General features: G+C 43.6%; 1 protein-coding gene across 6 annotated transcripts in view; it reads left to right on the top strand.

Annotated features, from left to right (window-relative positions):
• The window catches only part of myo1b (myosin IB), a 272,707-nt gene that overhangs the window by 231,761 nt on the left and 23,851 nt on the right, over positions 1-17,095 (top strand). For 2 of the 6 annotated variants that reach the window (XM_033023743.1, XM_033023745.1), the window contains 7 exons: positions 1,103-1,303; positions 3,341-3,434; positions 4,391-4,540; positions 8,959-9,027; positions 12,169-12,255; positions 12,527-12,613; positions 16,224-16,310. In XM_033023743.1, coding sequence (XP_032879634.1) covers positions 1,103-1,303; positions 3,341-3,434; positions 4,391-4,540; positions 8,959-9,027; positions 12,169-12,255; positions 12,527-12,613; positions 16,224-16,310 — 775 coding nt within the window. The remainder of the gene's footprint in view (positions 1-1,102; positions 1,304-3,340; positions 3,435-4,390; positions 4,541-8,958; positions 9,028-12,168; positions 12,256-12,526; positions 12,614-16,223; positions 16,311-17,095) is intronic. The other 4 variants (XM_033023747.1, XM_033023746.1, XM_033023748.1 and 1 more) reach the window with 2 other exon arrangements.

Below are 17,095 nucleotides of genomic sequence, written 5' to 3'. Positions count from 1 at the left end.
TTGTTAATTGAAGTGGTTATATTCTGCTTTTCTGTTTCACAGTGGTGCAGCTGGTAGAGCTGCAGTCTCACAGCGCTAGAGACCCGGGTTCAATCCTGACATCGGGTGCTGGCTGTCTGTGTGGAGTTTGCACTTTCTCCCTGTGACCACCTGGGTTTCCTCTGCGTGCTCCAATTTCCTTCCACATCCCAAAGGTGTGCAATTTTATAGGTTAACTAGCCTTTGGAAATCGCCCCTAACATGCAGGGAGTGGATGAGAAAGTGGATAGCATAGAACTAGTATGAATGGGTAATCGATGGTCGGCATGGGCTCGGTGGGCTGAAGGGCCCATTTCCATGCTATATCTCTAAACTAAACTAAATTGAAATGTCTGTGCTTTCTGTTATGATCATAGTTTAATTAATTGAATAATCCTTCTCTAAACAAGTATTAGTTAAAATGCTCTGATTATTTATCATTTCATCTGATTTGTGTAATTGTGGGGGAATCCTTATCAAATGATTCAGAATTCTGCATTGCACACAGATTTATAAACATTAACTAACATGTTGCCTGGGTAAAGATCTGAAAGACAAGGTTCATTTCTGAGTCATAAGTCCACTATCCCAGGGAATAAGATGTGAATCATCCTACACTCCCAAATTGCTGTGTGTTCTTGAGCAAGAAGTTAGGGGAGTCAAATAAAATGTCAGATGCTCAGGTCAGGTCAGGTCAGGTCGGGGGAGTCCCCCCCGCCACGGGTACCATGTAACCCCGTGCTACCTGCTCCATGGTCGGATGGTCGGCGACTAAACCGTCTCCCCCACCTGGTTTGCCAGGTGAGGAGGGGGCTGTGGACCCCCAGCAGGACCAAAAACAAGACCTGTCAAAGGGCGGATGAGCTTCTAGCGAGCCAACGGCCATCCACACTTCTGTAGAAGTTGCGATCACTGTCGTACACGGCATTGTAAGGCACCGTGCCCGTTGATGGTTTCAACGATGATGATGATGATGATGATGATGATGATGATGAAGGTCATATCCTTTAAGTCAGAGTGTATTTTTAGTGGGAGAGATCTCAAGTGTGAAGGGTCACTCAATTTAATATGTGTTGCCTTATAGATGCATCAAACCAAATGATCAGAAAGCTCCTCTCATATTCTCAGAGGCTCTAGTGCGCCATCAGATCAACTACCTGGGCTTAATGGAGAATGTATATGTGCGACGAGCTGGATACGCTTTCAAGCAACCGTACGATCCGTGTCTGGAGAGGTACAAAATGCTGTGTTCACAGACGTGGCCCCACTGGAGACACGGAGCAAGGTATGGCAATCCTACTTACTGCCCAAATAAGAGCGTAGGATCGCTGGAGAAAATATTTCTAAGATTTGTTTTTTGCATACGCTGTTTGATAGCTTATTGTTTTAAAACACCCTTGCATCAATCTCCCTTGCTGCTCAGTGGCCTGAGCAATGAGTAGCCTTCTTCAGACTGAGAGTCAGGGGAGAGGGAAACAGAGATATGGAAGGGTAAGGTGTGAAAGTGAGAGATCAAAGGGGAATGATGAAGGAAAATGTAGAATAGATCATTGTTAACTAGGGGAAGGTAAAATTACAAAGTACAATGATATAATTTAATCAGGAGGACGGTCAGACTCTACAGAGAACTAGGAATGGGAAGGTATGGAGAGAGAGGGAAAGCAAAGGTTACTTGAGCTAGAAAAATCAATATTCATTCCGAACATAGACACAAAAAGCTGGAGTAACTCCACAGGACAGGCAGCATCTCTGGAGAGAAGGAAGTGGGTGACGTTTTGGGTCGACACCCTTCTTCAGACCCTTATTCATACCACTGGGTTGTAAGCTGCCCAAGCGAAAAATTGCAGGTTCAACCGCCACTCTTCATCATCGAGGGCAATTCAGGGCGGACAATAAATGCTGGCTGTGTCAATGCTGCCCGCATTTCAGAAAATAAGGAAATGAAATAGTTAATGTGTTGGGATTTTCTTTAAACTAATTGCAGAAAGGTAGGAGTGAGGGATACAGTCAGTGGGAGTGAGGGCTACAGTCGGTAGGAGAGAGGGGGCTACAGTCGGCGGGAGAGAAGGGGCTACAGTCGGTGGGAGAGAGGGGGCTACAGTCGGTGGGAGAGAGGGGGCTACAGTCGGTGGGAGTGAGGGGACTACAGTCAGTGGGAGTGAGGGCTACAGTCGGTAGGAGAGAGGGGGCTACAGTCGGTAGGAGAGAGGGGGCTACAGTCGGTGGGAGAGAGGGGGCTACAGTCAGTGTGAGTGAGGGCTACAGTCGGTAGGAGAGAGGGGGCTACAGTCGGTGGGAGAGAGGGGGCTACAGTCAGTGGGAGTGAGGGCTACAGTCAGTGGGAGTGAGGGCTACAGTCAGTGGGAGTGAGGGGACTACAGTCAGTGGGAGTGAGGGGACTACAGTCAAGTTGGGAGTGAGCGCTTGGACAAAGCCCATGCAGTCACAGGGAGAACATACAGCATTAGTACAGACAGCACCTGCAGTCAGGATCAAACTAGGAACTCTGGCAACAAGCTGTGCCACTTGCTTCTTCCCCTCTGTTATCAGGCTTCTAAACGGTTCTTCCATGAGCAAAGGAACTGTCCAATCCACCTCTAGCCCATTGTCGACCTTGGACTTTGCCATGGAACTGATGTGCTATAAAGCTGATTATATTCTGCGCTCTGGATATTTCTCGTTCCTCTATCTATTCTACTTCAGTTTGACTTGATTGTACTCAGGTATGGTAGACACAAAATGCTGGAGTAACTCAGCGGGATAGATAGCATCTCTGGAGAGAAGGAATGGGTGACGTTTCGGGTCGAGACCCTTCTTCAGACTGAAGAAGGTTTTCAACCCAAAACATCACCCATTCCTTCTCTCCTGAGATGCTGCCCTTCTCGCTGAGTTACTCCAGCATTTTGTGTCTACCTGCGGTTTAAACCAGCATCTGCAGTTCCTTCCTACCCATTGTAGTTATGTATATCTGATATATCTGATCATTTTGGAAAGCATGTATAACAAATCTTTCACTGCACCTTGGTGCATATGACAATAATAAACCTAGACTTAAAATAGTCTGTGGAGTGAAAATTTGTGCAGTTGATTAACTGCATGACTAGCACTTGATGTAATTTGAATAGCGCGATGTATGTGGTAGTACGAAACTTTGAAATTTAGTCTCGAAATGTCAACATCTTTTGATTTTCATTTAAAGTGATCTCCTGTCACTGCTGTGAGAAACCCAGTTTATATTTCGCGAAGAGAATTCAAAAGGGGAGGCTTCACTTTTAACATGACCATTAACTAGAACTTTTAATAATGTTTGTTTAATTGATAGGGATGGTGTTGAAGTGCTCCTGACTGAACTTCGGATCCCTTCTGAAGAATTTTCATACGGTCGATCAAAGATATTTATCCGAAACCCAAGAACGGTAGGTAATCCTCCACTGTAGTTTTTACAGTGATCTCCGGTTTCAGGGAATTTGCAGCTATTATCATTAACCCGACATTTTAAATTAAATAAAACTGGGCTTGTGCGACATTTTGCAATCAAGGAGTTGATAGCATATTTATTGCTTCTGTTTTTTGTTTGTTTAAGAAGCATTCCTGCAAATAGCAATAGCTGTGGCTGTGTGACTTCAATTGATCAGCGATACTCTACAGTGGTAACTGATTTAATGACCCAGCAAATAAGCTGACTTGACCAAGGGATTGACACAAAATGCTCGAGTAACTCAGTGGGACAGGCAGCATCCCGGGAGAAAAGGAATGGGTGACATTTCGGTTCGAGACCCTTCTTCAGACTGATGTCAGGGGAGAGGGAGATACATAGACAATAAGGAAGTGACTGAACAAGGGTTCAGACTGAAGAAGTGTTTTGACCTGAAACGTCACCCATTCCTTTTCTCCAGAGATGCAGCCTGTCCCGCTGAGTTACTCCAGCATTTTTAGTCTATCTTTGGTTTAAACCAGCATCTGCAGTTCATTCCTACACACTTGACCAAGGAGAACTTGGGGCCAGCAAGGGTCCTCTAAATTGCAATGTTCATTCTTGCAAAAGAGAGCACTTGGCCCATTGCATCACTGGCACTCTCAAAGCAATATTTCCTTTATAAATATTTGTTTTTATTCATCTAACTCTCCTTGTCTGTATCCACCACCATTTTGCACTTTGCTGGTGCATTTTGTTAGTGCACTTTGTGTCTTAGCCGCTCTCTTCTGTAAAAATTATCCTTTTAACTTCTGAATTTGGAACCGTCCAATTTAGGGTGAATCAATCGTCAGTGGCTTTGGATATCTTGGACGTAATCTCAGGCTCAGAAAGTTGCCTGACCTTGAACTTTACTTTGATCCCAGTCATTACATTGGTGCAATTTTGTTTCTGCAGCTGTTTAAGCTGGAAGATCAGAGAAAGCATCGACTGGAATATTTGGCCACGCTTATTCAGAAGATCTACCGTGGATGGAAGTGCCGTACTAACTTCTTGTTGATGAAAAAGAGCCAGATCATTATTTCGGCCTGGACCAAGAGATATTTTGTAAGTGATTTTCATAAAAGTCTCTATTCACAAGAGCCTCTCGGTATTTTAAGAAGAGGTAGCCCTGGAGGTTCAGTGGTGTTGCTATCTCTCTCTTCCCCTTTTCCTTCCAAAGTCTGGCACAACAAGGTCAGATCCCACCTTCTACTATAGAAGCAACAGAAACAACTACAGCAGCGTACATTTCTACAGCATTTTTAACATGGTCAAACAAAGCCAAGGCACTTCATTGGTGTGTTGTCAAATACAATTTGATGCTAAATGACATAAGATTAAATTGAAACACATGACAGCAGTTGTGAGGTGGAGATCGCCTATGAACTGCTTTATGTATTTGGACAAAAGTTAAAAATCTTGGGAGAAAACAAAAGTATCCTCCCTCAAATTTCAGCAGGTACTTCTGATGTTTTTTTCTAAAATCTACACTAAGTAAATTTTTAAAGACTGATAGTGATTTCTCATTTCTGCAAGGTTACTCGCTGATCATCCAGCATTAGATAATCATTCATGGCTATTTATGATATTTCATTTCTTCACCTTAAATTGCTGGATATTTAACCATATCCACTTCAAAACTGACCCCATATTCCAAGTAAATCCTGTGGCAGTAAAATGGAAGGAAACATGGGGAAAAAAAAGTAATTGATATGAATTATTTTATCATTCATGGCTACATATGGATGCCCCAATTTAATTAGACCATATTAATGTTTTTAAATGTGTTTCATATACTAATTGAGATTTCACTGCCACCAATAATAGGAAAGCATTGGAGAGATCCCCCACGATCTGTCTGCAGTGAAATAATAAACCATTTAATAAAATGATACAGTGGGAGGCCCAGTGGCATAACCTGTAGAGCTTCTACCTCACAGCACCTGAGGCCTGGGTTTGATTCGGATCTTGGGTGCTGTCTGTGTGGAAGTTACACATTCCCCCTTTAACTGCATGGGTGTCCTGCACGTGCCCTTAATTTCCTCCCACATCCCAAAGACGTGTGGGTTTGTAGGTTAATTGGCCTCTGCAAACTTCCCTTATGTGTAGGGAGTGGATAGGAAAATGGGATAACATAGAACTAGTATGAACGGGTGATCGATGGTCGGCATGGACCCCATGGGCCGAAGGGCCTGTTTCCATGCTGTGTCTCTAAATTAAACTAAACATCAGACATTACTCTCAATACAAAGACAGAATCTTCTCTTCTGATTTCCAGCAAGTCAGAACCTGTTTCTGCTATCACGTTATGCCCTTGACACAAATAAGTTCGAGAGGTTATTAAAATAATATAAACTAAGCATTTTTCAAGGATACGTTGGCATGTTATTATTCTGGGAACTTGTGAGTGTGGTGTGGATTACAGCTCAGCAATCGTTGTAGTGCTGGTACATAAAAAGTTAAAACAAACTGATGTTTCCCTGTGGAATGATGGAAGTGTAAGAGGCAACATTTGGATGTGACCTTGAGCTCATTAAAGTGAGACACCTGCAATTAAATATTCCCTGGAGTACACTGCTTTCAGCAGTCTCCTGACTGTTGGGCCTTACATTAATAAGATATATGAGAATTCAAGGTTAGCCTTTACTATCATGTTCCTTTCTTTAGGGCAGTAGCTGCCCTTCCATGTTTGTTACGTTATGTCATCAGCACAGCAATGAATGGGTTAACATATGGTGAGCATTTGGCGGCACTGGGCCTGTAGACGCTAGAGTTTGGAAGGACGAGGAGGAACCTCATTGAAACTTACCGAATGGTGAATGTGGAGAGGATGTTTCCACTAGGACCAGAGGCCATAGCCTCAGAATAAAACGACGTTCCTTTAGAAAAGAGATGAGGAGGAATTTATTTTGTCAGAGGGTGGTGAATCTATGAAATTCATTGCCACAGAAGACTGTGGGGGCCAAGGTAATGGATATTTTTAAGGTGGAGATTGATAGATTCTTGATTAGTACAGGTGTCAGAGGTTGTGGGAAGAAGGCAGGAGAATGGGGTTGAGAGGGAGAGATAGATCAGCCATGATTGAATGGCGGAGTAGACTTGATGGGCCGAATGGCTTAATTCTGCTCTACAACTTATAAACATAAACTAATTGTTTCTTTGTATTGTGAATGAAAAATACTCTGAGTGAGATTTTGTCTCAGTCTCGTCATGTACGTTAATATATTTAATATATTTAATTGCTTGAAAGCAAATTACGTGCGCACGATATGCTTTTCTAAATAGTCTTGCGTGGTTTAGGTGATTTTATAGGATGTTCTTTCTGCCTGCCAGCCGCAATCACTGGCTCTATGCCTGCCACCCTACTCCACCCACATCAGCACCACCCCCATCCACAGTCTTTGTTTAAAGAGCTAAAAATATGCAAAACTCCAGTTTATCAGTGCCACACCGTGTCCCAGTACAGCAATATTTTTGGTGAGTGATCGTATTTTCCGTGATATCTGCAAATTAGCCTCGGATTCAAGGGCTCTGTTGGACATGAATACACATTTCTAACTTCCCATTCTTCTGGTTGTGCCTTGCAAACATGTTGCCCTTGCACGGGTGAACGGGTTGTACAAGAACACAGTGCATTGTTCCCACAAAGCTGAAAGAAATGTACACTGACTGGATCAAGTCATGGATGGTACTGAGTAATGGTCAAATTAAAATACTATAAAGCTAGTCGATTTGGTGATTGTTCTTGTGGCAGATTAACAATGCAATTGGAGAAAAGACATGAAGATGGAAATTAAGCTGCTGGTCTTTCATTGTTTTGTACTCTTGAGTTTCAAAGTCCTTGGGAAGATGTCAAGTGTTAGTAAAATACAACATAATAAATGATTGTGCACAAGCTTGTTGCCAGCAAGCAGCCTACTTGAGCCGCCTACATTGATACTGACTTGCGTGATTAAAGCATGCACGTCTATTACAGATCCACCATTGTCAACTTGTTGCTAAGTGCTGGCCCAGCCCTGATAGTGAAGCCCTGCACAATGTCACAGCCTCGCAAACTGTGATGTGATAAGTTCCTAAGTGATAGGAGCCGCCCCTCAAGTCTACTCCGCCATTCAATCATTTCTGATCTATCTCTCCCTCCTAACCCCATTCTCCTGCCTTCTCCCTATAACCCCTGATCCCCGTACTAATCAAGAATCTATCCATCTCTGCCTTAAAAATACCCACAATATCCACTGACCTGGCCTCCACAGCAGTCTGTGGCATTGTGTGGGAGAGTCCAGAATAAGCCCTGCCCTCAAAGCAGCTGCGAAAAACCTTGATGTCAATCATTACATGTCCATGACAATCACTTTCACTGAAGTGGAGAAAATACCAACTCTATGGAAGATATTGATTACGTTTCCAGTGCGGATCATGCTTTCTCCCTCCCATTCCCTTTCTTGGATGCTGACTAATGGCAGCCTATGTGTTATGTGGTTATTCATCCAACTCGTCATGAAGTGAGAGTAGCCATTGAGCAACATCCCACTTAGTATCGTCCTCATCCGAGATCCTTGGCAAGCTGTTTACAGCATGTTTGGTGCATTAACATTGGCTTTCAGTTGGCTTTGCTCCCTCAATCCCTTCCCTAGATCCATTAACTTCATAGGAGCTGAATTTTAGATGAGAAGGTAGAGTTGCTGCCTTACAGCGCCAGTGACTCAGATTTGATCCTGACTACAGGGACTTGTCTGCACAGAGTTTGTATGTTCTCCCCGTGACCTGCGTGGGTTTTCGCCGGGATCTCTGGTTCTCTCCCACACTCCAAAAACCTGCAGGTTCGTCAGCTAATTGGCGTGGTATAATTGTAAATTGTCTCCAGTGTGTAGGATAGTGTTAGTGAATGGGGTATCACTGGTCGATGCGGACCCAGTGGGCCAAAGAGCCTGATTCTGCGCTGTATCTCTAAACTAGACTAAACTAAAGTAAACGTCTTGGTTAACAAAATACTCCATATTTACTGCTTCCAACTCTGGCAAGTTGAGTCCAGTTGTACTTATACTTCTCCCGAGCTGGCATTAGCTAACTGGGAATAAAAGCCATTATCATTTTGATGTGCATGGCATATTTTCTCATTGACCAGTGATCCAGTTGGTCATCAATTCTTACTCAAGTGATATTAAGCTAGTTATTGTGTTCAAGAAGGAACTGCAGATGCTGGAAGATCGAAGGTACACAAAAATGCTGGAGAAACTCAGCGGGTGCAGCAGCATCTATGGAGCGAAGGAAATAGGTGACGTTTCGTCCCGAAACGTCACCTATTTCCTTCGCTCCATAGATGCTGCTGCACCCGCTGAGTTTCTCCAGCATTTTTGTGTACCTTTAAGCTAGTTATTATCTGGCAGTTGCCATACTGACTTAAGGATGTTGATTAACTTGCCCCTGGTATTAGTTCACTTTAAGAAAATGTCAAACCTTCTCTGAAATTTTTTTCAATATAGCAACAGAAGAAATACCTACGGCTAAAGATGGTGACCTTGCGTATCCAGTCATATATCAGAGGATGGAAGGTAAGTTATTCCATTCAGTCGTAAAAGTAATTTTCCTTCAAATAATTTTCGGCAACTTCCAATATAAATGATAAAATATTTTAAAGTCACGTTCACGTTTACATCTAATTTAAGTTGAATCCATGCAAAAGAATAAAAGGTACCCCAAAAGTGAAAGACATGCTCATTGCAAAGGGATGTTTCCATTATTAAGAAACACCCTGTTAAGGATATCTGTGTGAGACTTTTCGAGTTTAGGTTGACCTTGTGGGGTGGATAGAAGATCAGACGCTAAATTTAAGAAATGTGTTCGAAGGAACTGCAGATGCTGGTTTAAACCAAAGATAGACACAAAATGCTGGAGTAACTCAGCGGGACAGGCAGCATCTCTGGGAAGGAATGGGTGACGTTTCGGGTCGAGTCCCTTCTTCAGACTGGTTAGGGATAAGGGAAACGAGAGATATAGACGGTGATGTGGAGAGTTAAAGAGCAATGGATGAAAGATATGCTAAAAAGTAACGATAAAGGAAACAGGCCATCGTAAGCTGCTTGTAGGGGGAAAACGAGAAGCTGGTGCGACATGGGTGGGGGAGGGATAGAGAGAGAGATTCATTTAAAAAAATACTTTCACTTATGCGCACATACTTCAAGTCTGTAAAGACTGTGCTCTTTATAGCAGTGAAGCATTCCATCTATAGGAAGGAGGAAGCATTAAAGATATTGCCACATATTAAGACAGAAAAATCCCTTGGGTAAGAAGGGAAAAGATTGATGAGGTTCTAATGGAGGTTTTGTTCAGTAAGTTTTGTAGGCAGAGGGTTATCTGGCACAATTGGAGGAACAGCGCCTCATATTTCACTTGGGCAGCTTACACCCCAGCAGTATGAACATTGACTTCTCGGACACAAGTAACCCTTGCTTTCCCCCTCTCTCAATCCCTCCCCCTTCCCAGTTCTCTGACCAGTCTGATTGTCTCTGACTACATTTTATCTCTGTTTGCTTTGTTGTTACTTTCTCCCAGCTAACAATGATCTATTCTACATTTTCCTTGATCTGCATCCCCTTTGTCCTGTTTTCACACCTTACACTTCCTTATCTATGTATCTTCCTCTCCCCTGACATCAGTCTGCAGAAGGGTCTCGACCCGAAACGTCACACATTCCTTCTCTCCAGAGATGCTGCCTGTTACTCCAGCATTTTGTGTCTATCTTCGGGTTATCTGGCACTCCAGGTGGCGTTTAAAAGGAATTTGGACAGGTACTCGCATAGTAAAGGAATAATAATAATAATAATAAATTTTATTTATGGGCGCCTTTCAAGAGTCTCAAGGACACCTTACAAAAATTTAGCAGGTAGAGGAAAAACATGTAAGGGGAATGAAATAAATAGTAGAGACATGACTAGTGCACAAAGTAAAGACAGAATACTTCAAAACACAATATGAGGCAATTAATGCACAGATGAAAAGGGAGGGGGACGTGGGGCTAAGGATAGGCAGAGGTGAAGAGATGGGTCTTGAGGCGGGACTGGAAGATGGTGAGGGACACAGAATTGCGGATCAGTTGGGGGAGGGAGTTCCAGAGCCTGGGAGCTGCCCTGGAGAAGGCTCTGTCCCCAAAACTGCGGAGGTTGGACTTGTGGATGGAGAGGAGACCGGCTGATGTGGATCTGAGGGACCGTGAGGGTTGGTAGGGGGAGAGGAGGTTAGTGAGATATGGGGGGGCCAGATGGTGGAGGGCTTTGTAGGTGAGGATCAGGATTTTGTAGGTGATCCGGTGGGAGATGGGAAGCCAGTGAAGTTGTTTGAGGACTGGAATGATGTGATGCCAGGATTTGGTGTGGGTGATGAGTCGGGCGGCTGCGTTCTGGACCAGTTGGAGTCGGTTGATGTAGGTGGAGCTGATGCCAAGGAGAAGTGAGTTGCAATAGTCCAATCGGGAGGAGATGAAGGCATGGATGAGTCTTTCAGCAGCGGGAGGTGTGAGAGAGGGTCTGAGTTTGGCGATGTTGCGGAGATGAAAGAAGGAGGTTTTAATGACATGGCGGATGTGAGGCTCAAGGGAGAGGGTGGAATCAAAGATCACGCCAAGGTTGCGGGCCTTGGGAGATGGGGAGACAGTGGTGCCGTCGATGGTGAGAGTGGGGTTATTGATTTTGCTGAGTGTGGCTTTGGAGCCTATGAGGAGGAATTCTGTCTCATCGCTGTTGAGTTTGAGGAAGTTATGTTGCATCCAGGTTTTTATAGCTGACAAACAGGAGTTGATATGGGAGAGGGGGGGGGGGGTGTTGTGGGGGGATTTGGTGCCGAGGTAGATCTGGGTGTCATCGGCGTACAGTGGAAGTCCAGGTTGAAGTGGCGGAGTATCTGACCAAGGGGGAGGATGTAGATGATGAAGAGGAGGGGGCCGAGTACGGAGCCTTGGGGAACGCCTTGAGTGACTGTGGCTGTAGCAGAGGTGTGGTTATGGAGAGAGATGAAGTGGGATCTGTTGGAAAGGTAGGAACGGAGCCAGCTGAGTGCAGAGCCTTCAATGCCGAGGTCTTTGAGTCTGGTGAGCAGGATGTTATGGTTCACTGTATCGAAGGCTGCGCTCAGGTCGAGGAGGATGAGGATGTTGAGCGAACCAGTGTCAGCAGAGGTGAGGACGTCGTTGAGGACTTTGAGGAGAGCAGTTTCTGTGCTATGGAGGGGGCGAAAGCCAGATTGGAGGGGTTCAAGTAGGTTATACGCAAGGAGGTGGGAATGAAGTTGCGACGCAACGATACGCTCCAGGGTTTTTGAAAGAAAGGAGTAGAAGGATGGCGGCTTGATGCAGGCAAGTGGGATCGGCATTGATAAGCAACATGATTAGCATGGGCGAGGTGGGCCGAACGACCCGTTTCCATGTTGTACAGATCTATGACTCTGACTATCAGCCAACGGGGCAACAATCAAGGCTGAACTAAAAACTAGAGAAGGTGTGAAGCCATGTTGGGCATCTGAGGAAGGAAAGGAAAGAGATCTTTCCAACAAAAAGCATGAGTTCTACTTTATGTGAAGAAGAGTCTCGACCCAAAACGTCACACATTCCATCTTGCCTGAGTTACGCCAGCATTTTTGTGTCTAACTCTCTATATTTATTTTATTTTCCCCCTGCACGCTGCCCATTTCCCGTACTATAGGCACGCAAACTCTTGCGAGAACTGAAGCACCAGAAACGTTGTGTGGAGTCGGTGACAACAATTGCAGCCTATTGGCGAGGAACTCAGGTATGACGAGTTACAATTTCCTGCTATGTTCTTGCTGTTCACCATGGACTATTACAACTCATTGTATTAAAATTGAAGCAACGTTCACCTCTCCGTGGAAGAAAGTCCTCCTTTATTGCACAATTGTTCAATGTTAATTTATTTATTTTAAGATGTTTTTCCCTTGGCTTCAGTTAATTTCTCTTGTACTGCTTCCGTTTTCTCCCCTCTGCTTCCATTCTCCGTAATAACTATTCTGTGGGGGAAAAAAAAACGGAAAACAAAATGACAGGCCCGAAAGGATTTGAGGCAACTGAAGGAGGCGGCTAGGCATAAAAATGCTATTGCTGTTATATGGGCTTACTGGCTTGGATACGAGGTATTTTTCAACATCGGTCCTCATCTCTGCAACACTCATCCATCCCACCCCTCTCTCTTACACTCTTAACAATACGTGTCTTCAATGCTCACTATAAAAGCATGGTAAAAGCGGCAATACTCTTTTTCTCAGACTAGTTCGATTGCCAATGCAATAACCTGCTGCATGCCATTGAACAGCGCAGCATGTGGATGTGTTACCTTGAAAACTGCATTTTGTGGGGTGAAATATCACAGTGACTAACTAACCACCGTAATTGATTGAAGGACTGACTGTGAGATGTTGCTGAGCCTCTATGATACACATGGTTATTGACATTACGCAGCTGGATAGGACTCTGGTCAGCCAATGATTGCTGGTCTGTTTATGAAAGGAAATAATTTTGCGTACTTACTCAGCAAAGTTAATTAGTTGCGAGACCCAGTCAGAGAGATGACGGCAAATTTGACACCCCAGTGTACCCTGCTGTCAGGACTTACTTACCCGGGTGGGCAGAAGATGAGGGCTGGGTGATGATACGCATGTGCACAGTGTTTGTCTGTACTACTGATTATGTGTGGGAAGATGGGGGGGGGGGAAAGTGGGGAAGGGATTGGTGTTGGGACCAGAGTATATGGCTCAGGTTCAGGTTGGCTTTGATTCGTATTCTGATGAAACACTCGAGTTTAGGGTGTGCTCTACTGGTATAGCAGAAAACCTGATCCCGTCAAGATGAGTTGCTTCATATTGTGGGCACCTAAAGGACACTTTGGGATTGCTATATGTACATCCGTGTCTGGGATCAGTGTGGAAAAGAATTTTAGTTTAGTTTAGTTTGGAGATACATTCCGGTCCACCAAGACCGCGCCAACCTGTCCCACTTAGGAAACCTGAACAGAAACCTCTGGAGACTTTGCGCCCCACCCAAGGGTTCCGTGCGGTTCCCGGAGGTTTTTGTCAGTCTCCCTAATGGTCGAAAGTGGTTTCCGCTTCTTCTATGTTCCGGCGATTATTTCAAAAAATCCAAAAACGGCCGCGACTAAAAATAGGTTGCCGTTTTAAAAATCGGTAATTTTTTAGTCGAAGCCGGTTGCAATGCTAGTTGCAGGTGGTTGCTGGAAGTTGCAGGTGGTTGCTGGAAGTTGCAGGTGGTTGCCGGAGGTTGCAGGTAGTGGAAGGTAAGACCTGAACCTCCGGCAACCACCTTCAACTAGCATCGCAACCGGCTTCGACTGAAAAATTACCGATTTTTAAAACGGCAACCTATTTTTAGTCGCAGCCGGTTTTGAATTTTTTGAAAACCTGTATGTCTTTAGAGTGTGGTAGGAAACCGGAGCACCTGTAGAAAACCCACGCAGGTCACGGGGAGTACGTACAAACTCTGTACAGACAACACCTATAGTCAGGATCGAACCTGAGTCTCTAGGTCTCTGTAAGGCAGCAACTCTACCATTGCGCCACAGAGTTGAATTTATGTACATGGATTGGATCAGTGTCGTATTGGCCGTAGACAGGTCAGGCTTTTATTTTAATCCGAGGAGACACTATTGTGTAACAAAACGGTATATTTATGTGCAAATGAACAAAATTATAGCACAGACCAACAAAGCTGAAGAAGGGTTTCGGCCCGAAACGTTGCCTATTTCCTTTGCTCCATAAATGCTGCTGTACCCGCTGAGTTTCTCCAGCATTTTTGTGTACCTAAAGCTGAAAAGAAATTCCATTTCTGCAAGAAAGATGCTATTATTAGAATGCCTCATGTTTTGATATTCTTATTCAAAGCCTGTGCATGATATGATGTTGCGGTTCAGGAATGATGTTAGGAGGCCTTTCACAATCTGCAATCTCTCAGAGACTTGGGAATAGAACAATTAGCCTCACTGTATACAACACCTTGGAAAACAATCAAACACATTTTTGCCACTAATGGGATAAGGGGAACTTGTGGCATTTTCCCCTTGAGCGGGAGAGGAGAAATCAGGATAACAATCAATCAATATAAACATCATTCGATTTTACACACCATCACCATCAAGATTTATATCCTAAGTGATGGATAAGAGACAGAATTTTTTTTGCATCAGTATAAAATGTGGTTTTAAAAAGGGAATTTATCTGTGACTATAGTTAGAATTCACATGCCCATATTTCCTTTGAGACCTTTAAAGAATCTGAGGAATTATAGTTAGTAGGTACACAAAAATGCTGGAGAAACTCAGCGGGTGCAATCAGTCTGAAGAAGGGTTTCGGCCCGAAACGTCGCCTATTTCCTTCGCTCCAATTATAGTTAGTACATTGTTTTGACTGCATTAAAGTGAAGCAGATTTGTCTTCTATCCCTATTGTGACAGCAGGATTGGGGAGGAAGTTATATAAGTTTTCTATTTGATTAACCCTCTTTAAATGGTAAATTGCTTGTGACAAAACTAACTATTGGTATTGCGTATGGATATTCAATAAAATAGTTTCAATATTCATTAGGTTAGAAGGCTGATTACCTAAAATTTTGAATTCAGAGTCCAGAAGGCTGTAATAAACCTTTTTGAAAGATGAAGACACTTTTGTATTCTGAATGATAGCAGAAAGCATCACCAAGGCAGTCACCGATGAACCAGGCAAGGATGACTGCAAAGAAACTGGGATAGGTTGGACCTATGTAAATTCACATAGCCATACACTTTATACGAAGCAAATAAATGGCACTAAAAGAGAAATTGTTCAATGTGAACAAGTTCCATCAAGTGAAGTGAAGCGGAGAGCATGGTTGAGCTGAAAGAGGCAACATCTCTCAGGCTGTCCTGGTTATAGGATGGTGATATGGTGAGATTGGGCATTCATGGGGAAATGAGCCAGCTGAGTGGCAAACCGTTAAAGTGGCAGAAGGCAACAAAAGTGTCACAGATGCGGACAAAGAGTGAAAGAACAGAGATGAGGTGGGATGATAAGAGCAGGCTGAATCAACAAGTCTGCCAGGACAATCCTGCATGTGGCTCTCAGGAGGAGGAGACAGAAACAGAGGGAAGTGTCAGGAGGTCCAAATGAGAAGTTTGCCCTTGCCAACATGATTTAGCAAATTAAACTCCGTCAGGAAAAGGGCACAAAGTGTTGCAGTAACTCAGCAGGTAAGGTAGCATCTCTGGAGAACTCGGACAGGTGATGTTTCATGCCGTGGCCCTTCTTCAGCTCCAGCAGAATCTCTGAATAATGTGGAAACTCTGAAATTTCATTTACAAAAGTTAACGTGTACTTCTGGACTTCTGGCCACATATAAAACAGACACAGATATGTAGACATCTGTTTTAGTCTGGGTTCTCTTATGGAATTAAAGAATTGAAAATGCAGTAATTGAACTTTAACTTGTGGTGTTTAATATAATGTAATCCACAGCTCTAGATTAGGCCAGAAGCGGCAAGATGCCGTTAAAGCTCATTATAGATTTTTAGAAATTTCTTCATAGAATTTGGGTTACAGAGCTGTGATGTTTTCTTTTGTGTGAATATTTATACCTGCTCATGTGGCATGCTTTTTTAATTTTGCTTCATTTCTCCCACTGGTTTTTGGGGGTATCCTTTACCTGCTTCTCTTTTTGATCTACCAATCTATCTCTTGGTTCATTATGTGTGACCTTCTAGGCACGGAGAGAATTGAAACGCCTGAAGGAGGAGGCCAGGCGTAAACATGCGGTTGCTGTCATTTGGGCTTATTGGCTTGGACTGAAGGTACTTCCGCTTTCAACCTCCCTCGCAAGTCCATCCTAATGGAAACTGCATTAACCACTAACCCTGATCATTCCAGCTTTCTCCTAACCCAAATTACTCCCACCCAGCAATGTTTTGTTTTGTCTGCACTTTTCACTAAAACCGGCAAAGTTTCATTCAAGCTAATTTGCTGCATTTCTACTTATTGGTGCGATACACTTCTATCTTGTCACAGCTAGAGTTTAGTGAGGCCACAAGGAACTGCAGATGCTGGTTTACAACAACAAAAAAGACGCAAAGTGCTGGAGTAATTCATCAGGTCAGGCAGCATCTCTGGGCAATGTGGAGAGGTGGTGTTTTGGGTCGGGACTCTTCTTCAGACTCCTTTGCCTGTTTGGGAAGAGAACCATTCTGCTGAAGGGCCTTTGACCTGAAACATTAACCTTATTTCTTTTCCCACAGATGCGGCCTGACCTGTTGAGTATTTCCAGCATTTTCTTTAAATTTTATCCTTCCAGCACCTGCATTGTGTGTTTGACTTTCAGGTACATAATCAGGGTTTTTCTGCCAATACACATATGTGTTGGATAATCTTAACATCTTTAAAGTTACTGCTTTCAATCAGCTACAATGCTTGGCTAATCATGGATTAGCCTAACCACAATTTTTTTTAAAGCTTGCTTTGTGAGGTTATCTGCATTTGATGGCAGAATTTTCTTTTAAATCTTGGCACAGATGAATATCAAGATTCCTCAATCATTTGTTTAGGTTGGTATATTAAAAAAAATGGTTGTTGTAGCCTTAGC

The sequence above is a fragment of the Amblyraja radiata genome, chromosome 7 (genome assembly GCF_010909765.2).
Source record: "Amblyraja radiata isolate CabotCenter1 chromosome 7, sAmbRad1.1.pri, whole genome shotgun sequence".
NCBI classification, from domain to species: Eukaryota; Metazoa; Chordata; class Chondrichthyes; order Rajiformes; family Rajidae; genus Amblyraja; species Amblyraja radiata.
This window is presented reverse-complemented; position numbering and strand designations above follow the sequence as displayed.